Below are 24267 nucleotides of genomic sequence, written 5' to 3' on the forward strand. Positions count from 1 at the left end.
GCTCACTGCACCAGATTATGCATGTTAATGTGAGGGTTTTGGTTGTGAGTCACCTCTGAATGAAAGCCGTATCAAAAAGATCAGCTCTGAGAAATAGATGACGCATAGTTTGGGATGAGGCTGGGGCAAGAAGAAGCCAGACTCTTGTACTCATCGTTCCCTATTTTTTCCCCCAAGTTCCCAGTCAACTCCATTAAGCATTCTCCAAAAGACTCACCTTTGATTTCTTTGGTGAACTTGACTCGGTGCGAATCGGTGAGGGGGCGGGGCTGCTCGTCAATGTTGTGGATGTCCAGGACCTCACACATGAACTGGATGACTGGCTGTGCTTTGTAAAAGGCCGTGGCTGACACTAGGGGCAAAATGGAGAAACAGGAAATCATCAGTCAGTCACTGTTCAAGGAAAAATTCAGCCAAAATATACACAATTTTAGCCTAATCCCAAAATCAGCCCACGTTTGCTTCCTTAGTATTTGAACTGGAACTAACAGCTAATGTGGCTAACAAATGAGCAATGCTCATCAAAATTGTTTAGCATTGTTTAAAACATTGGTTCTTGAAAAGAACCCTTATAGTTATGAGTCTGTTTGACTGGTCACTCAAATTGAACATGTTTAATCCAAACCTCAATAACACAATAACGAGCAGGCTCATAAATGTTAAAATAAGTCAAACATAAACCCTGATAGATTTTATTTTACATTAATTATGTGAAATGGTGGAAAAGGGCAGGGCTTCCAGGGTGTCAGACCAAAACGCCTTCACAGTGTCAGTCATTTCAAATTCATCGGGAAGAAAACAAGATGGCTCTTTTGCTGTATATTTGAGTGATAACTCATTATCTGTCATTTTGTGATAAAACTAAATTCATTATTCAAATTCCCAACAGTGTACATGTACGTCCATGATGATTAATCTAAAATGTGAAACACATATGTAAGTACTGCATTTCTCTTGAAATAAGCTTATAGTGCAAATAAAAAATATAATTGGGGGAATAGTGAGTCACTGGACTTATTTCAAAGGGTGCAGTTAGGACACAGATGAGACGTAACACATTTGCCGCATTTGTAAACAGACACTGTTTCAGGAACGGGTTTGTCAATGTTACAACCGCATTTCCCGTGTGTGAAATATCTGATTCACCAGATACACAAATTTATAATTATCAGATAAGCTGAATGATGATTCCACAGCAGTTTCTGGGTGTATGTACTTTTGAATTCCAACTCTAACAGCCTCAAGACCTTTTTGATAAATTACATGATAAATTAGAATCAGGGGATAAAGTGCATCTGAAACAGGAAAAGAATTATCCTCACTGGCTTTTCCCCCTGGGAGAACGAGGACAATCAGCTGCTCTGTAGTTGCTCTACATCACTGTGTCAGTTGCTCTGTTTTAGCTGTTTTCTTACACACTTAGTGAGGAGTGTGAAGAATCAGATGACAGCAGCAAGAAATCAATAAATCTTGGTAACACACTCGCACCCAGCAGTGGCGTGAACTCAAAGCCGAGCCACAATCGCCTGCTTTCGCGCCTTTTCTGCAACTATTCACTCCATTATGAGACACACAATAAGAGTGTAAAAAGAGAGGTGCTCTCAGACAGGCGGGCTTTTCCCAGTGGCGGCGGGGAGGGCGGACCAGGAGGGGTGGGCTTAGTCAACTGAAAACTGTCTCTAAGTGTGAAAGAGCAGTGTGTGTCTGAGTATGTTTGTGGCAGGGGGTGTTTGGGGGGCGGGGGAAGTTGGGGGGGTACCTTCCAGACAAAGAGAGAGACCGAGCAGGGAGGGTGGCTGAAACCCCTTTCATACATGCAGGACTGTACATAGACAGAGTTAAGGTCAAAGATGGAGTTAAAGTTGCAGGAGATTTGATGCAGCAATCCGATCCAGCTACCCAGATTTCTATAAAGCTGTGCTGTGACAATGTCTATTGTTAAAAGCCCTGTAAAAGACACGTTTGTATTTTATTTTATTTATCAAAAATCTATCAAGACAGTTGTGATGAGTGATGTATATTTACCTCCTCAGCAAACGCAAATCAATATTATAGATTTAACAAGCGAATATATCTGTATGTTGATTGATCTAAATCAAATATTAGTATATACAGTACATTACAACTCATTTCAAGGTAAAGAAGTGCAACTTTGTTTACTGGTGATGCTGTGTGCAGCCATGTTAATTTGATGTCACGTGCTTTTTCTTTGGTTTTTCCTAGTCCGAGGTCAGAAATCCCAAGTTTTAATGTCAAATGCAACATTAAATTCACATTCAGACTTTCTTGTGTGAACACACTAGGCCTGGAAGTGCTGCAGCAATGGGTTGTGGGTGTGAAGGGAGGTATCTGCCAGATTAACTTTTCCACCAATGCTGGTGAAGTTTTATGTCTGCTGTTAAGTCTGAAACGGCACTGAGTGTTGAATACTTGCTCTCTAAACCCTCTGTACGCAGAGACAAGAACCCTCACCATCAATGTTGAGCATCATCTTCCACATAGCGGGTCGAACGGACTGATGGAAGCCGAACCAGACCTCTCTTCCTCCTCCCAGAGGATGGTCATAGCCCTCCGGAGCGGAGAAGAACGAGCGGCCCACTGGAGTGTATCTGCAGAAGAGAGATAATGAGGAAAATTTCAGTATTTAGGAACTGAGTAACAAACTCTTTTTTTTTTCTTTTGCTAAATATGTCTACCACATTTATCACAATTATTTAGCCAATTTATGAACAAAATAGCTGTATGTTAATTATTTTAACATGAACCATGAAAATGCCTTCAAAACATATATGGTGTATGCTCATAAAAACTTCCCTAAACTTTTCAAATTTCACATCATATAGGCTAATATGCAGGATATTTTCAGTTGAGTTGCATAGCACTGTTAGTGAAATTTCACCTCTAGCGATATTAATAATTCTACTTAAATGTACTTCTCCTCATACCTGACCTCCAGTTTTTCTTTTCCTTGTTTGTTCATATGGCCTTCGGCCTATCTAGGGTGGCTTGGTGGCTGCTCCAATTACCTCAGAAGCTCCTGCTGAACTGAGGTCAAACAGAGTGCCAAGCATTCCCCGTCCCCAGACACTACAGAGTCTCCTGTTTTAAAAATAGCCTCTCCCTAAACCTTTACATAGAACATAAATAACATGATCTGAATAACCCATTATCAAGCCTGTCATGATCTGAATGAAGAGTGCAAGATTAAGCACAGTGTGCAATAATCCCTTTACACTCATTGCTGTTACCCTGTTTCTGCTAGTTTTCATTCTCCTGTACTTCTGTTCACTCTCTCTCCTATCCTCTGTCGCTCCTGCTGCCTCTATCTCTCAGATCAAACCCTATGCTGCTTCTTCATCAAATAATCCACCTGCTGAGAGATTTCATCAATCTAGCAATGTTGTAATGCACACCTAATGCCTGAATGGCAGATTTTCAAGAGCCTTGCGTCAATGTTACTTTATTTATTCAGCAGCAACATGCGGTTATTTAATTATAGCCATTAAAATCATGCAACTATAAAATCCAAACAGTCAAGAAGACCTCCAGTCTACACAATCCGGATGGTTGCTGCAAGATACCATTACTCTCCTCTTTTCTGTCTCTTTCTCTCTCTGTTCTGTCTCTTTAGCTTTTTCCTTTCAAACATTTCTACTATGCCATTAGACCATTAGGAGCAATTGAACTGCAGTGCCTCTTGCTGGAAATGTTGGTGGATCCTCCATTTTAAATGTGCAGCAAATTGCTGTAACATTGCTGTAAAAAACCCAGAAGGTCGGGAGGTAACTACATGTGTGATGGAAGATGCTTTGCTTTAAGCAACAGAGTGTGCGCCAACCACGCTATTCATTTATAATATTTCTTTACCGGTTAACTTCCTTGGCTCTGATAGCCTGAAGCACCCTGGTTTTCAAATAGGTCCAATTTTCTAAACATTTTGCCTTTGACTATTGCCTACTGTACTTTATGGACAAAAGTATGTGGACACTAAAAGACTGAACGTCCCTTTCCAAAACCATGAGCATTAATATGGAGCTGGTCCCCGCTTTGCTGCAATAACAACCTCCACTCTTATGTGAAAGCTTTTCATTTTGGAGCATGGCTGTGGAGATTTGTGCCCATTCCCCCACAAGAGCACAAGAGGTCAGGCACTGATGTCCAGCAAGAAAGCCTGGCCTGAAGTTGGTGTTCCAATTCATCCCAAAGGTGTTCAGTGGGATTGAAGTCAGGGCTCTGTGCAGGCTACTTGAGTTTTTCCACTCCAACCTTGGCAAATCCTGTTTTCATGAACCTTGCTTTGTGCACAGGATCATTGTCATGCTGGTGTTTGGGCCTCTTAGATCCAGTGCAGGGAAATATTAATGCTACAGCATACAAACACATTCTGGACAGTTGTGTGCTTCCAACAGTTTGGGAAAGAACCACATATGGGTGTCATTGTCAGGTGTCTGCCATACAGGGTAACTTTCTTCTGCGTGTTCACTTGCTGTGAACAAATTACATAATCAAAAGTGACATTACCTTATCCAGCAATATTCTGGTTTTTTTTTTTGTTTTGTTTTTTTTGCCCAACAGTACTAATCCTGAACAAATTGCCTGAACAACCTTCCTAACAGATCTTTCCGTGTATGTGTGTGTGTGTGTGTGTGTTTAACCCTGATATAGAAAATGTGTGGTGGTCTAGGAAAACCTGTGGCTGAATCTGGTTTTGGCCAAAATCGGATTTTACAGCCTATAAAATATTTTGACACATCTATTTCAAGAAACCATAATCTATTTCACCAAAACAACATGGAAATGTTTTTATTTACTTGTTAAACTCGCCTTGGCTATCTTCCTACTAACATCATGTTGGGTAAGGAGTCAGTTTAACAACAACCTAAGAGTGATTTCCTTACGCTTTGATCAAGTTGTTGGAAAGCTACGTGCCACAGTGAAACAGACATAAGACTAATTAATTTAACTAACTAAGAATTTGTGATCAGATACCAAACAGTCAAGTGTAATTTTCTTTTCTTTTACTTTTGGGGGTGACCAGTCTTTCAAATGCTAGAAAGTCTGTAATTTTCAGAACTATATATAGCAGAAAATTTCAGTGTGTGAAGGGTTTCCTCAGGACGCCACACAATTGTATGGAACTTTACAAGCCTGAACGTCACACACAACATCTATGCAAGGGTTCAGATTGTGACATGTAACAGAACGACCCACTGAAGATTGCCTCCTATCACCTCAGTTGAACATGTGTTGACAGCAGGCCCACATGGATTCCCATACCAAATCCCATACTACTACACTAAGACTTCACCCAGTCTATCTGAGGCATCATTTGACACTTGAATATAATACCTCTGTTTTTGGACTGGATAAATATAATGCTAGATGAAGAATCACCAAAGAAAGTTTAACACCAGGTCTGGCATTCTGTTGCTGTTTCTTTTCCACCAGTTTGCAAGTTGTTAGTGTTTACTCAAAGTTCCCAGAGAAATCACTAGAGCCAAGGACTGCAATCCAATAGGCAGAAAAAACAGATCATAATGAGCCAATAAATATTGACACTGACTTGGAAAGCTGCTGTTTTCTGAGAATTGGCATGGACAAAACACAAGTGCCATTTATAACTTTAGAAAAGAGCTGAGCTGCCAACATGTACGCAAATGTACTTGCTGGCTCACTCGTATCCTATCACCCATGTGTTGCAATCGATGTCATTTTGTTTACCTAGCGCACACACTGCTTGAACGCTCACACACCTTGTCAGAGCAGCAGATCTGCTAAACTTAAAATCTACACAAATTTCTCCTTAGTCCAAATGAAACTGATGAGCCAAGACTGTATTAAAATTTTTTTTAAAAATAAAAAAAAAAAAAAAAAAAAAAAAAAAAAAAAAAAAAGAACTGCAAAAATAAAAACTTCTTTAGTTTTAGACTGTAGTTACAGAGCCAACATTGCTATCAAGTAAGGGAAGCTAAAAGGTACCAATAACGCAATTCTGTCTTAGAGCTTTGGGCCACGCCTCCTACCTGAGTTTGAGGCTCAAGTACAGAGAAACCAAGTGGTACAGCTGAAGGATGGATGCTGCTCTTACTTTAGCTCTGCAAAATCTATTTTTCTATTTTTACAGTTAAATACAAACATCAGACATTTCAGGAACATGTCCACATGGCATAGCGACTAAATCTGAGTTAGGGAAGCATTGTGTAACATTTCATTTTTTGATCAGAATGTTATTTTAGTAAGTATAAACCCATGAACTATAAAATAAATGGCCAATTAAAAATTGTTTAATTCCATTCTCATGTTTTGTACTATTAAGAGTTAAAAATAGAAAAACTGAACTTCTGTATAGGCTTCTCAGCTGCTCCTGATAAAGCTGCTGCTCAGTGTTGTGCTCAGAGCTTCAAGGCTACTCTTATCATTCTCAGTGAAGACGGGGAATGTTGCAGGTGTACAAACACTCACAAACAGTGTTCAGGTGTTTGCCAACAGGAACAAAAAGCGATAGACGGGGCAAAAACCGTCTTTTCTTTAGTTCAGTAGAGATAAAGGTTGCAGCTGGGGTTTAAATGCAAGATGGTGCGGGCAAAATCTTCAGCAGTTAGTCCTCTTTCATCCAGAAGGTGGAAACTGCACCTACTTTTGCAACTATATACTGTGCTATTTTAGGAGTGTTGCCAATTTTGCAATAGTTTGTCTAGTTTGAAGAGTAGATGTGCTTATTTATTTCCAGAACTAACAGATGTAGTATTGTTTGAAAATATTTACTATAAATATTGATTAGACAAATGATTACAATGATTACAAGATTATACAAAATGAAAATATTGCATGCTAGCAATTTGTTTTATTAGTACAAGTAATTATAAGTAATTTCATGTGACGGCCAATTTTAGAAACACAATGTTAATATTGCAGCTAAGACTACTGCATGAACATGGATTAATTATGACAATCAAAAAGTACAATTTAGAATTCATTCATTCATTCATTCACCCCCCTTATCTTACCTAATGCACCTTTACACATTAAGGTGAAATAACGTGACAAGAGAATGTGTTATGTTGGAACAATGAGGTATTAAATCAGAAAAAAAAACTATATATAAACCTATAGCGCTTCAACTTGTGGCTTAGGTAACACCTAATTCAAAATGTTCATAAGATTTTATTATGCAGTTAATTAACATATATTACCTTTACGCATATTTTCAGTGGAAAATAGAGAGAACTGCATGCACAGTGCAGAAACAACTCTGGTGTAAAGAAACTAATTTATTACCGACGCTGATTTGAAGGGGTGTTTTTTGTGTCCTGTCTCAAACAGATAAGCTTAGAGGAATGCAGGAATTCTCTAGGTGTAAATTCCACTGGCAGTACTGCCTAGACAAGTATTGCCACTGCAATGGGCAAGGTGAGCTGGTTTCATAAATACAAAACAGGCATTTCCTTCTAATCAAAAACCACAGAGACTCTCAAAGGTTCATCTCTGTAGCCTGTGGCTTTGTGTAACCAACCAACCAAACAAGCTCGTCCCAGTTTCGTATGAAAGTTAATGAGAAACTCTGGAAGTACGGTGGCTAATAACCCTGATGCTTTGCATACCCTTCATGCAAATGAGAAACGGCAGGTGTAACAGGTAAAGCCTGCCGAGCAAAGCCCTGTTTGCGAGTCCAGAGAGACAGCGAGAGAGAAACAATGTGTGATCAGGTTTGTTCGCTTACTTCATGGAGGGCAGGTGTCTGAGCACCACGTCCACGGCATGCACCGGGTTGGTGCTGATGGGCTTGTCCAGCTCAAGGGGCTCGGGCATGCTGCGTCCAGTCAGTACCTCATGCAGCAGGTGCCAACTGACCAGCGACACAAACTTAATGGTGACTTTAAATGGCCTGTCTTTGCCCCCTTCTCCTGGCAGCGTGACGTCCAGATCCACCTGTGACAGAATGCAGTGAATTTAAACACTTTCTTTGAGCATGAACAATCCTACAGGTGATAAGAAATGGTGTAAAACTGTAACGTAAAATGGAGTACTTCTGTAGTGTACTATTACTTAGAAACATTATCTAATAAATGTCCTGTGGCACTGTAAGTTTCTCTCTGTCTGTACCTGTCAGTCCCAGTCAAGAAGGTGTGGCCTATCACTCAAAATAAACTCATATGTTGTGTTGATTAATACCTACTAGATTTTCTTCTTGCAAAAACATACTTACAAAAAATAAATAAATAAATAAATAAAAATCGGATTCACGTATAAAGATGCTTATCCAAAATGATATCAGGTACATGTACAGATCAGACTTATGAATTAATCTCTGTGTGTTATCCATGTGGTATTTCCTTTTCTTCTGTTTTTATTTGTTTTAGTAACTTTTTTGTGAGCCGTAAATACAATACCTTAATAATAAGACTATTAATGCGAGAGATGAAACCGGAGAGAACTGAAGGACTGAACCTAATCTTACCCCTGTGGGGGCCACAGGAAGTGGGTTTGCTGTGTAAAGGCTTCTCTTTCCATCGTAGACTGGCCGGCGATCCCCGAAGATGGTCACCTTAAAGTGCTGCACCATGGAGTCCACCACCTCTCTATACACAGAAAAACAGAAACAATGCCGTATTAACTACAACGGCCAACTGCTTTCAGGAGGGGAAAAAGTAGAGCTGGTGCAACCAGATGTGAAACAAACAACTTCAAATTGTCTTATTTATCACCATTTTTAGCTGAATATCCCTGGACTAAAGGACAAAAACTGAGCCATGCTGCTTTTTAAACACACACTGCATACCTGTTGACTCTGCGTGGGCACTTCTCAGGTTTAATGTCCACCTCGTAGAGGTAGACGTCCATCTTGGGGATCTCCACCTGGAAGCAGTTGGCCAGCAGCTTGATGGGCTTCCCCATGGTGCCATAGCCAGGCCTCCGGGGCATGGAGAACAGGGACTGGGCCCCAACGACTCCTGGACAGACACAAAGAGGTGGGGAAAAAAAGAGGGAGAGAGGATCAATATCAGCTCTAGAAGATTGTCAAAGTCGTGTCCTTGTCACAATACAGGCTTAGAAAGGCACCATCTATTCAAATAAGAAATCTATTCAAATAAGAATTTACATCATACACAATCACTTGTGTAGTCTAACACATAAAAAGTAAGAGCTGCTGTTAGAAGAAAATTATCAACGATGGAGTGGTATTACTCTTACCACCCTGAAGTTGATTATTTTCCAATAACAGCATGTCTTGAAGTGTTTTGTTCCTCTTATACCACAGCAATTGAAACACTTGAAATTTTTATTTTGTAAAGAACATGTTCTTTTTATCCATGTATAGTTACATTCAGTGTTATGGAACGTACACAAAACAAGTTAGTTCCTGTTAACACTTATGTTATAACAGCTATAAACAGTAGTTTCCTCACCAGCCTCTCTTCAAGTCTCTCTTGAAGTTAAAAAACAAAAAAAAAAACAAACAAAAAAAAAAAACCTACAACATCCTCTGCCTGAAGACTTTCCTGCATCAGAAAACTTAAAGTTACAGCTTTACCTCTGCATGTTACAAAACGCTGACAATGAAGACTCCTTCTATAACTGTTAAATAAACAGCTCCCTGCAGAAAACTTCACCATATCAACAATTCCATGTTTTTTAATACTGTCTATGGCACGTCTTCCAAACACATTGTTACTACAGAAACACTAACATATTAGAATGAGCACATTAATGTAATAGCTGCGAAAAGCTGCTGTTACAGAAAATTAATCATCACCCTCTGACTAAATCAGAATGAAGAAATTAACAGCACTGTGCTGTAATAAGTCACATTTGTTATTGTGTGATGCAACTTGGTGAAACACAACTAGACATGGGCTGATCAGTTGGGGCAATTCCATGTAAAGGTCAACATTACCACAAAACACTGAAAAAGCACTGGGGGAAAAATACTTCAGTTGTAATCATTTCATTCAAAGTTTATTAATTCCTATTCATATATGTAATTATGTATGAAGAAATATTACAAAGGCGTTACATTCATAATGTAAAAATATCCCATTCATAAGGCTGGATGTTAATATTTTAATAACAAATACTTTTAAAACTGTTGTACATGTACGTCATTTGTGTGTATGTTTCCATGTGTGTTGAACAATCTCCTGAAACACTAAGTCATGTGAAACATCTAAAATATGAGACACAGGTGTGCAACATTTAAATGAATATTTGTCTCGCTGATAAGTCACATGAACATTAGGGGTGGGCAATATGACAAAAATATCATTTCACGATTAGAGAAGGAATTTCTATGACACACAATATGTACCATGATATATACGTTTGCTCACAAACTGCCAGATTTATATAATGTCTATAAAAATAACTATTTTCATATATTCGAAAAAAAAAAATCTTTATTCGTATAAAAAAAAAAGAATTTAACATAAAAAAGGAGAAAAAAACTCTAAAAATAACTAATAATTTTTCAATTTTAAGGATTAAGTAAGAAAATATCAAATCCGCAGTCATTTTGTAATTAAATCATTTTTTAAAAATAGTAATAACGATATACCAGGAAAGTGTACTGTGACGTACTTTATCACGATAACTATATCGTCATATTGCCCAGTCCTAATGACTCAGATATGCAAACTCTCTCGCTGATCTCAGGCTTGTGCACTTTAAAAACGAACATGAGTTCACATAAATGTTGGAATAATGCTGGAATCGCCCTATACATTCCCAACACTGCTCTTGTTGACACTTCCCTGAGAACGTCTGGTTGGTATTTTGTACAAGTGGCACTTTTATCCAGCAGTTACTTGAAAATCAGTTCTCAGAATTGATATCACTTGGAAAAAAATACTGCATAACTGGATGTACTACTCCAGACTGAGCCAGCTCCATGACAGCTGCTAATGGTTTCCTGACGCTAAATTACCCACAACATCGACGGCAGCTTTTTCACTTCATCAAAAGCTTCTCTGAACTCCGCGGGCGTGTGGAAAAAAGAACAGAATCTCGCTGTGAGGAAAAGGGGAAAGAACACTGTGGCCTAAGGAACTTAGCGACTCGCAACATTTACAGCACAAGGTGCCAGCCACGTGTACGTGGCTGCCCACGCGTACTGGATGTCTCAGAGTTAGCTCACTCAAATCTCCTTTCGCAGGTTTTTAAATAACACCTCATGTCCGGACATGCTATTAAAGTTAAAAAAAAAAAAAAACAACCAAACCTTCCTGCTGCCTACTGCTTACATGACTCTTACTAAGCTTAGTGAGAGGTGATAGTTGTGGTTTACTCTCCAACTTCCACAACAGAAGAGTGTGGAGAAACCCGCACCAAAATCAGAAAGTGGAAGGAAGAAAACGTGCCGTCACAAATGCACACACCACGTCACACCTCCGCCACGTCATTTTGGTAAACAGAAACGTCCCTGGTACTGTTCTGTGGTAAAGCAGGAGAGGAGGGTGTAGAAACGTTTCTCCTGAGACATGACAAAATGAAAGTCAGACTGAGTGTGTATGTGTGTGATTCATTCCTGACTCATAACCCCTATTTCAGAGGCCCGTTTTGGGTCTCTCCCTCAGGAGAGCGCAGTCACATCCAAAACAACCAAGAATCAAAAAGCCGCCGCTGAGCAACTGCAGTGTGAAGCATACATCAGGCATGTGGATCTGTTACAGCTGTACAGTATGGGAGGAAAAAAAACCAATGTAATAATATATTTTATATATTATAATATACCACAGCACGGTTGAATGCTCGAATCTGACTGGTCAGAAGGTGTGCAGAATTTTCATATAACAGCACAGGTAGTTCCGAGTGTAACATAAACAATTGGTTAACATTAATTACCTCATTCTAATACGTTATTGTTTCTATAGTAACAGCTCATACATTGGACTTGTAAGGCAGATTTGAATAATGTTTAATGAAGTAAAACATATAACCATGGAAGTGTTTTTTGTTAATATTTATGGAACATTCTCGATTGTAAGTGCTTTTTAACAGTCATGGTGCTTTGAGAAGTTTAACAGCCCAAGAAAGTCTTCAGGACAGCCGAGTTTACGCTTTGCGGTTTCTCAGTAAAAAGACAAGCTGCATTGTTTGAGTGTGTGTGTGTGTGTGTGTGTGAGAGTGTGTGAGAGAGAGAGAGAGAGAGAGAGAGAGAGAGAGAGAGAGACACAGAGAGAGAGGCTGGTGAGGGAATGATTGTTTACTGCAGCTATAGCATAAGTGAGAATAGGAACTAACTTCTGAACGTTCCACAACATTAAATCTAACTATAAACCGTTAAAAAGCACAACAGTTCATACATTAATAAATTAAACACTGCAACTGCTGGCAAATCACTGTGGTATAAAAGCGGAATAACATGCGACATGCCATGCTTTAACATGAAACTAATGAACTTCAGAGGGGGTAGCGGCACTCCACTTGCACGTTGTGCCTCATTATTTTCATGTAAAGGCCCAGTCTGTTGTGTTATATTCCTTACTCATATTAACAGTATCTCACTTGGTCCAGTTCAGTTCCAATAACAGTGCTAGACCAGACTCGATGGTTGATCGGAGTCATTTCTGTTTCTAAGTTTGCTGAATGTTATCAATAGCTACAATAATATTGTTGACAATATTAGGTTTTTGGGAAAAAAGACTCAATAAAAGAAATGAAATGTCAGTACTGGTAATCATTTTGCTGTAATATCTATTATACAACGTACAGTGCATTCAAAACATGCCCAATTTTTCCTCATTTTGTTCCATAATAGCTTTACTCTAGAGTGAATTAATTCATTACATGATCATGATCATGAAAAAGGATAAAGGGGTTTTCAATGCGCTTTGTATATTTATTAAAAATAAATAGTGAATACAGCCACATGTTTTCTTGGGTGCTACAAGCTTGGCACGTCTGCATCTTCTCTCTGCATCTCTGCATCTCTGCACTGCTATTTTCAGGTCTATCTGGAGATTTGGGCTCAGCCTGTGCCTCTCAGACACATTCTCAGAATCAGCCAATTCTGCATTTTGGAACACTTCGAACCCCAGTTTGCTCTTAAGTAAGTTTTGCTCAGTAAATTCGTCAAAATTTACTTTGATCTTTCCCTTGACCCGAACAAGCCTCTCAGTTCTTGCTGCTGAAAAACATGATGCTGCCACCACCATGCCTCACTGTAGGAAAAGAACTGGCCAGGTGCTAAGAAGCACCTAGTGTCCTGAGGAGTGTCTTCCATCTAGCCGATCTACTATAAGCTTGGTGTAAAATGGCTGGAGGGTCAGATTCTGAGTCCGAGTCCAGATCACCCGGAACCACTCCATGATAGACTGTCACTCACGATCAGAACTTTGATTCAAGTTGTCGAAGCATCTCAAGGGTGATGAACGGAAAAGGGTTTTACCTTCAGTTTCATAGAAATAGGGCTGAATATTTATGCAAATGTGATACCTCAGTACAAAACATGGGAGAAAATCCTATGGAGTAGTTTTATGCAGATTGATGAGGAAAAAAAATAAATTTGTTTTAGTACGGCTGTGACATAACATAAGGACAATGTGAAGGGGTCTAAATACGTTCTGAATGCACTAATTTGCCTCTTTTACATGATTCTTGTGATGCACGATTCTCACATTTAGTATTTTTTAATACAATTTCCTGACACATTTTAAACCATCACAGAAATCTGGTTAATTCTTGAAATAAGAAAACTGAATATTATCCCAACACACTCAAGCTTTAAAACACACTTGCGTAGACTTACTTACAACAACGTTAAAAATAATTTTTAAAAACACAATAAAATAAATAAAATACAACGTATCGTATAGACCTATGCAGTTTTGTGTGTAGTATGACTAAATTAGCATATTCATAGTTTGTTGAGTTGGCAAATGTTGCAGTCAAATCACTTTCTCCAAACTGAGTCATTTTCACCCCATGTCCTAAACAAGTCCAAAGTCCCCAAGCTACTACTCAAGTCTTGAACTGGGGTGGGGACAACAAGGGTGATCTGTATGGGGTTTTCCATCTAACCCTTTTACACTAATTCTGAAAAAGCTCATTAAAATATTGAATGAAAAAAAAGCAGAAATTAAAAACACTCCTAATTAGCACAAAAAAATGTTTTACTCTGCGGTGAAAAAGTTAGTTATGGACAGAAGGTGAAATACGAAATTTCGCAGAGCCGCATCTGATCACAAATTCGTTTTTATTTTCTTTTACTGACTTCGTGAAATTCAGCTGAGTCAAGTTTTAATCAATAGATAATCGAATCAGGATAACGTTATAAATCATAATCTTGGTCCACTGGAGGGGGACACGACTTTTCTACGCTCAGTGAAGTGTCTTAGATTATGTAGAGAAACTGCTGGACAAGTCCCTGTGTATAAGCTGTGATTATAGAAACAATAGCGTGTTAGAAGGGGCACATTAATATTAACCTCGTTTTTTATTAATTTATTAACATTAATATTAATCGTTTACGTACAGCCGGAACTACCTGTGCTGTTATACGAAAATAATGCACACCTTCTGACCAATCAGATTCCAGCACTCAACCATGCTGTGGTAAAAGATAACATTATTGTACCCTGAATTTATTTACATAAAATAATAATTGCAGTATAGGTGAATATAAAGTGAGGCTTTATATGGAATAATAATGACCAATTTCATCAACCTGCACAATCTCACTATTTTTAGGAGGTATGTTTATAGTTGGTGATGTAAACCAACTAAACTTGAACATATTTCCAAAGCACACATCGTTTTGTGATTACTAGAAGTATTGATTTAAATTTTTGACACAGATGACTGACACTTTTGGTGAAGACTACCCGAATGTCTCGTTGATCACACAAGGGGTTTTGTGTTTTTGCTCGTCATTATTCCTGTGCTCAGCTGAAGTCCAAATCCAGGACTGGAGCACTACATCACTGCCAGCAGGTCATCTTCTGCAGACATGGGTCACGCTGCAGATCCCGTCTGTCTTACGACAGAAAGAGTCTGAATTTCCAGACCAATTGTGATGGAAATGATCAGCATGCTTCAAGCAGGCCACACACATACATACACACACACACACACACACACACACACACACACACTATTCAGAGGCAGACACAGAATGGAATGCTCACTAACTAAGGATTTGCTGATCATCTTTTTCCAATATTGTAAAAATTACGTAAGTATGATGGTTTACGGTTTTATCATGATCAGATCAGCAGCCTGGGTTCCTGAAACAAGCAGATTCCGTGTCGTTGCTGGCCAACAAGCAGGGGAAAAAACGTATACCTTCTAACTTCGCGGCAGAAAGTCATCTTGTAACTCTGCTGCTTACTAAAAGAAGTCGTAGTAACGAAAACAAGAAAATATAAAGACTCTAGCCAGACTTGAATACTATCTGTTACGTGCACTGGAAGGACAGAACACATCTCATAACCAAAACGCTGGAGAATGACTTGATGACCTTTTGTTGAGAGACCAAACACAAAGTGCTACACTAGAAACTCTGCTAGAAGAGGGTAATAATCATAAATCCAAATTATATAAGGAATATCACACTCCAGACCATGCTGTTATATAAAAATAATCCACGCCTTGGGGGGGAATGTGATGCAGCAGGACGCACAAGCCGAGTGCCAATCACAACCCTAAAACCCTTACCACCCCTCACCCCAAACCGCATTAATTTTATATAACTTCATGGTCATTTTACTGAGAAGCCAGAAAGCATAAACTCTTCTGTAGTGAAGACCTTCCTGAAATGGCAAACTTTGTTTCAAAGCGCTTACAACCAAGACTCTTTCTATAAATGCTAAAATTAAATAATAAAAATGAAATACTATGTCTCCTAACATAGTCACCAACTTCAAAGACTGTACATTTTACTTCGATAAACAACTAAATGTTAAATAATGCACACCTTCTGACCAATCACATTCGAGAATTCGAACTCTCCCTGATACATGTATTACTCCCTGTATTAACTGCTCTTTTTTAACAAACTAGCGCACTATGTATTATTAGATTAAACAGAACTGGGAAGCACTTCAGAGCTTCCACTTCCCCGGTAATACTTGCTAGCTAATGAATTTATGATCGATCCTGATCATAACTGAAAATAAAATACTAAATTTGTAATATATCATCTCTCAGACAGAACTGACATTTCTATCTACTCTATTTTGTAAACGAGAATGATTTTTGCCCAAAACAAGAAAAGCGCTACAAAACCCTGAATTGAACTCGGGAAGTGACGATATTTTGAAGCCACAAAAAATTATTTGAATACCATGATGTATTAAACAGCATGTCGTTTCGACACTGTGACGAGAAACAAATGAGGAAAAAAAAAAAAGGTGGGGGAGGTTGCAATGTTCCTTTTTATCTTCCACTCGCCCAACCACGTAAACTGTGTGCTCCGCTCATGAGTCATCAGATCAACTCTCAAACACAAACACACACACACACACTCTCCCATACACGCACCACTCCACTGCCTCCAGTCCTGAGGTGAAGCTTGTTCTCCCACGCTCACCTACTCACTACCACCTCATTTTCATTCACATACACACAAACACACGTACATACACACATACACAAAGAGTTGCGGGAGAATGGCGTCATCAGATCTTCCACAAAAACGCAGCCTCGAGAATCAAGGCCACGCAAGAGGAGGAGAAAAAGAAAAAAGATCTCAAGATAAACACAACACGTCAATCACTGTGCCTCTGTGCAGCACGAGTCACGCATCAGAGGAAAAAAAAAAAAAAAACACTGCCTAAATTCGACTTCCTGTTGCCCGCAACACCCACAAAACACCATTTTAAAAACACAACGCAGAACCTTTAACAACTTTCAGAGAACAAAATAACGCCTCAAATCTAAAATCATCTAGTAAATAGTGTGTGAAATCTTTAACTGATAAGTGATTACAACTGATGTTCTCGATAAAAATTGGCGCACACACACACACACACAGACACACAGACACACAGACACACAGACACACAGACACACAGACACACACAAAAAAGGAGAGAGAAAATGCCCTGAAAGGTATGAGAGTTGCTAGTGATAAAAATGTTTTGAAGAGCGCGCTTGGGTTTTCTATTGCGTCACGCATTCAGAGTTTGCAGGGTTAAGCAAATTCAAATTTTTATTTGCATTTGGTCAGACTGGCACGATGAACATGGGAACGTGAACGAGGGTTCGGCGCTACAACGTTTGGCATGTCAGACAGCGCTGAGAAAAAGTGGCATGTCCCTGAGCTTCACCATATGAATAAGCTCCATTCTGGGCCTGGGACGGTGAATGAGACTCTCTGTTATAGACATATCACGATACTACAACCGGGGGGGGGATAAAATATGCACCACTGCTGGTCACAGGAGGAAATCAGAAAGGCATGAAGGTGAAATGAGCAGAAAAGAGGAGTAAGAAGGAAAAAAAAAAACCTTGATCACCTAAAAATCAACCAACTTGGCTTATGTCAGCCTTCAGGCTCTTTTCCTCTTAGTATCGGTCTCCTGAGCACAAAGCGCCTCTCTAAACTGTCCACTGACTCCATGTTGCCTCTGCAGAGAGGCCCCTCTCTCTCTCTCTCTCTCTCTCCAGACAGACAGACACACACACACACACACACACACACACACACACACACACACACACACACACACACGGTAAGATCTGTTTGCCACTAAGCCTGAAACATTTCCCAGGCCAACAGTCGACTCCAGAGGGCCCTGAGCACTGAGCCAAAGCAGTCAGCATCGGGCTGAGCGAGATCACTGCGAGTTAGACTGAGGACGGACATGAAGTTAAACATGGAGAGGACGCCGTCAAAGAAAGTGCAACTGCACACTCCGTAGAAACCATCAGCTCTATACTGCCTGCTTATGGAATGCAGGAGGGGGGAGAAAGAGAAAGAGTGCAGGAGAAAGAGAGACAGAGATGACAGAGGGACAGAAAGAGCTACAGGGAGAAAGAGACACACAGAAAGACAGAGACAGAGAGAGAGAGAGAGAGAGAGAAACATAAGCAGAAAGAAAGAAAAATGGATGGACATGCTGAAAGAGTGGGAGATAGAGAAAGAATAAGATGTGAAAACCACTTAAAATTTTGTCTTCACACCACTTCAACATAAGCATCAAATGCCTCACACACACACACACACACACACACACACACACACACAAACATACACCAGGAAGTAGGTGTGAAACCTGGTGAAGGAAGAGACAAAAAGAGCTGCACAGGACTGAGTGTGTGAGCGTGGAGATGCAGGAGATCCGTTGAAAACACACACCCTGACCACACCATCTGGACCGTCATTACGCTGTAGCACACAGCCGGGACGTCCCTCTCTCTCCTGCGCTACACACTCAGAGACAGGAAACACCTGGCACCTCACGCACCGTTAACCACACTACACCCAACGTCCACCGAGCCACCAAATTCACTAACCACAGTGGGTGGGTGGGTGTCTGTGTGTGTGGATGTGGGTGTGTGCAGTCTTTCAGTCAGCTAGGATATCAGTATTGTGACAATTTACATCATTGTGCGTTTTCACAGGTCTACTGTCCACGTACTCCTTTAATAGGTGAAATATTTTATTTTAGATTTTTTTCAGAGCCCATTTTAAGGATGTTAAACCTCCTAATGCACCAGGAGACTGCATGCTCTAAATGATAAAAATAATCCCTGCAATTGTTCGGAGTGATTGTAGGCATAACTGTGGTCAATAACTGATTGGTACGTTTCATAAGATTTGGTTCAGTCAGCTCTCTCTTAAAGAAAACAGACCTTAAACAGCTTCTAAGATTTATTCTGTAATAAAGTTGACTTTTTCATTTAAAACTTCTTCATTGAATTCAGGTTGCTCTATTTTAATGGTTTCCTACTTTACCCACAATGCTGTTCGACTACCAGCTGAACGTGGGGCAGTGGCATTTAGCTTGCTTCATCTCTATGTAAAATGAGCGATGCAGCAGCACTTTAGTCCTTCACTCAGTCCAGCTCTCTCAGCTTCTCGTCTCTACACTCTGCTCAAACAGATCAGCTTCCAGAGATTCAACTTTTATGTTCATTCCTCCATCAACATCATCACGCTCGTCATCTTATAGATCGCCAACTAGCCTTGTATCAACATATATTCTACTTCAATGTTGGATTTCTCATTAATGACAACACTGAACATTGCTGCAAAATGCTGAGTGAGACAAGAATCTCTTTTTTGTTTTTAGGCTCTAACAGCAGAACATGGCTGTTTTTTCTTACTTTTAATGGCGCAATTGTTTTTTTTTTCTTACTTGTGTAAATAACCTGAAAAATATGTCAAGCATGATAAAAAAAAAAATAATGGTTTAAGCCATGGACTTAGTACAAGTGTATTGTCTGGGTGACAAAATCGGGTTGGAAATGGTCCGGAGTGCTTGTTTGTGTTTAGATGGGCCTCTTGTCAGTTATTTTATAGACACTCCACAAAGCACCATCACTCCAACCCACATCTCAGTGTGAAATCAGTAAGCGCTCAGCACAGCCAGATAATTCTCTTGTGAGCAAAGGGGGGGAAAAAAAAATAAATAAAAAATAAACTGTTCTTGGGAAAGGAGTAAAATTAATAAATAAAATCCTATCCTAATCTTGATCAGTTTTTCTCCTTCTCCTCATTAAATCCCATTGTAACCGAGCTAGCAATGTGACATCAGTGATGAATAATGAAAATACAGCCAACACATTAGCACCGGAATCACCAAACACATCAGAAATATTTCGATATAAACATATTCTGTTTCTGGGTGGACTTCTTCTTTAATATAACATTCAGACATCTTTAATATTTTAGTTTGTGAAGAATAAACAAATGACTTCAAAGCATGCAAAAGGCATTCCCTTTACCATCATGTAGCCCACAGACAGCTACTAATCATACTGAGAAATCAGTGATGTGTAGGCTGCGCTTTTCTTTAATCCGTGGGCAGGTCGTGGCAGTGATGTCAAACTTAATAGGTCAGGGGTTGGATGTAAGATCATTCGCACCCACCACGCTGAAGGTTAATGTAGATAAGTCAGTGTTGACATTAATGTGAATTTCGCCCTTTTGGTACTGCAACATTTCATAAACACTGCAGAGGAACTTCTCTTTTCAAATCCAAATTACATTATTACCTCATTCAAACTGTCCAGATTAGTCAGAAAACTGTGCTAGCTAAGTATGAGTCAAATGTCCAGAACTGATCTACACCGAGTGACAGAGATGTATTCTCTTCACAGCAAGCTCAGGCACGAGGAGGACGTTCGTCAAGGCGATTCGATCGGAATCCCCCTCCTCCCCCACCACTTTAATTTCTTTTGAAAATTAGTCATGATACCTCTCCAGTGGGGTTTCCCAACAACTGCCGGACAGACCAACCTGTCCACCATATGTGATTTACAAGGTCACACTAATAATTCTCAGAGCAACCATCTCCTTACAAAAAACATAATCTTCCTAATAACAAACTTGTCGTAACCCTTGAGGGGTGTACTGTCATAGGAAAACAATCAACAGGGTAGTGTGATGCGATCCAACGTAAATCAGTGTTATTGCTACCACTACAAAGTTGATTATTTTCCAATATCAGTACATCGCAAAGTGTTTTATTTCTCTTATACCACAGCAATATAACCATGAATAACCATGTTTTAATGAATTACAGATCGACATGTAATACTTTTTAACCACTTAACCATCAGGGTGATTTCCCACCTCACGCCAAGGGTTCCCGAGATCCAGATCCACCCTGACCATAAGCAGGATAAAGCAGTTACGGAAGACGAATGAATGACCTTCATAACTTGTCATGATGCTGATGGGAGTAGGAAAGCATAATTAAATGAAAATGTGCTCCATAGCAGAACAATTTAATCTGGTTCTGAGGGTTCTGCGACCCCTAATGACCTAAGATGACAAAACAAGCTGAAAAATGGACTGGCAGGGGATCACTGAGGATGGACAACCTGTACTTTAACCTGCTTCCGTACACATCGTTTTAAGCTCAGGAGGGACTTGTTAAGGAGCTGATGAGAAGAAGAAAAAAACTACACTCTCCGAAATAAAGGTAGCAAACTATACTTCTCCATTACTTGTCGCTCAGGGTGGTACCATCTTCAGTACCTTTAGTATTTAGTATAGTAAAGCTACATTGGTGGTCCTTAAGGTCACCCTGAAATGCTGTTTGAGTTTTGATTTGATTACGCAGGCTGAAGTACTTCCTTTTAAAACAGAAAGTCAGGAACTAGCTAAATATGGAGAAGAACGAATAACTCAAAAAGAGCATTTCTTTCAGACTGCTGAAGATTTCTCACCACCACCTTCACAATACCATAAACGACAAGATGCCGCGTCTTTTCAGTCGTTACCAAAAGGAATCTCCCGCAATTGAGTGGTGGATAAAATATTACTTCCTCTTACGGATGGAGAAGCCTGACGGTGTGTAACGACAAAATCGAGCAACTCAAAGTTAGTAAAACACCTCTGAAAAGTCACATAAGCACCAACTTGCAAATTCCGAATTTCAAACTCTTCGAAATTAATAAATTTAACTATTTTTCCCAACCAAGTGACTGCTGGAAAAGGGAAGTGTTCAGGGAGACACATAGCCACAAAAGTACCATGTTTACTGCTACTGTAGAGCAAGATCCGCCTCCAGGGGCGGGACTTATACTTAGAACGCTTTTAATTGGATGAACACAAAATAGTACAGGATGAGTAATCAAAAAATTTTTTAATAAATTTTCCCAGAAGTGGTTAACTGTCTAAATATTCTAGATGAACTACCGTATTGTTGTTCATAATACTTTAAACAAATACACAAAAAAGCTCTGAAAGTTTTTATTGTTATTATTATTATTATTATTATTATTATTATTATTACAGGGGTACTTTAAGGTCCAATTATGAACCTTAAAATATTTTCAGAGTATAAAGATGCATACTAATTATGGTACCATGTGTTCGACAAGAAAAAGACTTTATTTCTGAGAGTGTAATTAAGGAAAACGACACCCTTAGACACTAGAGACTCTGATATTTGTATTTACCTGAAGTTCCGATTTCCATTCATGAGGCTCTCTGTCCGGTTCCTTCCCCGGCTCACAGAAGAAGAAAACTCCGGCTTTCCGAGAAAAAAAATCCAATGAAAATCCCAGATACAACCCAAATGTGCTATTTGTAAAGATTCTCGTCCAGATATGCGGTTAGAAATGGCGTTACTCGCGGGGCGAGATGGGCCGCCCCGGGCTTCACGGGCTCTTCCGTCTCCCCGCGACTCAACCACGGACTCGCGGTCACTCTTCACCGCTTGCCCTGACAGAACGACGGAGCTAGCTAACAGTACACGGCAGCTTGTTGAAGGATAGTCTAACGTCCAGAAATTCCACTCAACTACCCAGAAGAACAAATACAGCGAAACATTTTTATTTATTTATTTTTTTGCTCGTGACAAGAATGACTCGCATCTGCGCTCGCGAAGTAGCTAAAAGTTTAGCTAGCTGGGTGCCATGCTAACTTAGCTAGCCAGCCTGCTTGCTCGCTCGCTTAGCCGAAATTCCCATCCGAAAAGCGACTCTTCTCAACAAACCAAACAGCTGTAAAATGACTCGGGTTGTTGTTTTTCCGACACTTTATCTCGTCCTTAAGCGCTGTCAAAATGTCAAGTCCAGAACCCGTTTTGTCGCGTTTCCAGCCCGGTTCTCCACCGCTCGCTCGCTCGCTCGCCTCCTCGGGGGCTCTGACTGGCTAAATATGGTGAGAGCGTTAATCTATGACGCCCGACGCAGCAACGTTTGACAGCTGAGCTCTGATTGGTCGATGGCCTAACGTCCACGCGCGAGAGCCTCTAAAACCCGAGCGCCTATTGGTCAGTAATCTAGTGATGACATAGGAACCCCTGAGAGGAGAGCGTTCATTGGTCGACAGCAGATGAGAGGTTATAAGGCGGGGTTTTGTAGCAAAGTGAAGAGAAACATACGTCAGAGGAATTAAACTTTTCCCCCCTTCAATTGTTCACGTTTTTTTCAAGTAATTTAAGTAAATGTATGTTTTTTCATCATACACTGTTATATTATGAAAAATATAAAATTTATAGTGTATTTATTGGTGCTTCGAGAAATACCTGACTACAATCTTGTTCACTACAATCTTCCACAATGGAGAAATCATGTTCATGAAATCATTGGCACCATCAGCAAACCAGAACTCCTTCATTTATTTTCCTTCTGCTGCTCCTGATGGGGTCATGGTGGCTGAGAAAGTTGGTCCAGACTTCTCTTTCCCCAGCTATAGATTCCAGGTCTTCCTGTGAGATCACTAGGCCAACTGGAAAATATAATCTCCCCAAAAGGTCCTAGGTCTTCCCTGGGGTCTCCATCCATGGGGGACGTGCTTGATACCACCTCACCTGGCTCCTCTTTGTTTAGCAGATACCTGAGGCTTTCGCAGACTGTCGAGCTCAGACGGTCAGCTGAGGCTTCTATGTCCCCTGCCCCAGATTTCAGCTACTCCTGGGGGATCGCCAGACAATCCCAAACTGACTGTGAAGTACACTATATGGCAAAAAGTATATGGACCCCTGACCAATCACAGCCATATGTCCTTCTGAACATCCCATTCCAGATGTAGTGCACCCTTTACGTTATAATAATATACAGTACCATATAGTGTACAACCTCTCCAGCAGGCCCTGGGTCTGCCCCAGGATCTCCCTCCCGTGAGCCATCCTTGTAAAGTGCCCAAACTATTTATCATTTAGCTCATTTGGCTGACACTTTTATGCAAAGTGACTTACAACTGAGACAGCACAATTCACAACCTTCTGACCAGTAGCCCAATGCCTTAACCACTGAGCTGCCACTGCGCCGAACCACCTCACCTGGCTCCTTTCGATTTTGGGAGAGCAGCAGTTCTATTCTAAGGTTTTCCCCGATTGTTAAGTTGAGAAAATCAGCCCAGCTACAGAATTCACCTCCTCCTGGGGATCCCCAGACACTCCCAAGTCTACTGTTGAAATATAATCAATCCAGCAGGTCCTGGGTCTGGGTGATACAGTTCTACTGGGGGTTGAATGTCTTGTATATTGCATAAATTACCAACAGAAGCTCGATGAGATCGTGCTTCATTACTGACATCCATTCTGATGTCAGTGGGATCAGTGCATCATATCGCAGACACAACTCTGGAGACAATTCTAAACTCACCTGTTAGCTGATACTCACAACAAGATGTTATTTCATAAAAAA

The 24267-nt window shown here is 40.1% G+C and overlaps 1 protein-coding gene across 2 annotated transcripts in view; it reads right to left on the reverse strand.

Moving 5' to 3' along the window:
- Positions 1–22804, reverse strand: part of LOC113532858 (protein argonaute-3) — a 37470-nt gene extending 14666 nt beyond the window's left edge. Inside the window, exons 1-6 of one of the 2 annotated variants that reach the window (XM_034297938.2) lie at positions 22072–22804; positions 8780–8951; positions 8459–8579; positions 7721–7929; positions 2473–2609; positions 218–352 (exon numbers count right to left, since the gene is read on the reverse strand). In XM_034297938.2, coding sequence (XP_034153829.1) covers positions 218–352; positions 2473–2609; positions 7721–7929; positions 8459–8579; positions 8780–8951; positions 22072–22090 — 793 coding nt within the window. In that variant the 5' untranslated portion in view covers positions 22091–22804. The remainder of the gene's footprint in view (positions 1–217; positions 353–2472; positions 2610–7720; positions 7930–8458; positions 8580–8779; positions 8952–22071) is intronic. The other variant, XM_034297939.2, reaches the window with a different exon arrangement.
- Between the last annotated feature and the right edge of the window lie 1463 nt (positions 22805–24267).

The sequence above is a fragment of the Pangasianodon hypophthalmus genome, chromosome 22 (assembly GCF_027358585.1).
Source record: "Pangasianodon hypophthalmus isolate fPanHyp1 chromosome 22, fPanHyp1.pri, whole genome shotgun sequence".
In the NCBI taxonomy this organism is placed as follows: Eukaryota; Metazoa; Chordata; class Actinopteri; order Siluriformes; family Pangasiidae; genus Pangasianodon; species Pangasianodon hypophthalmus.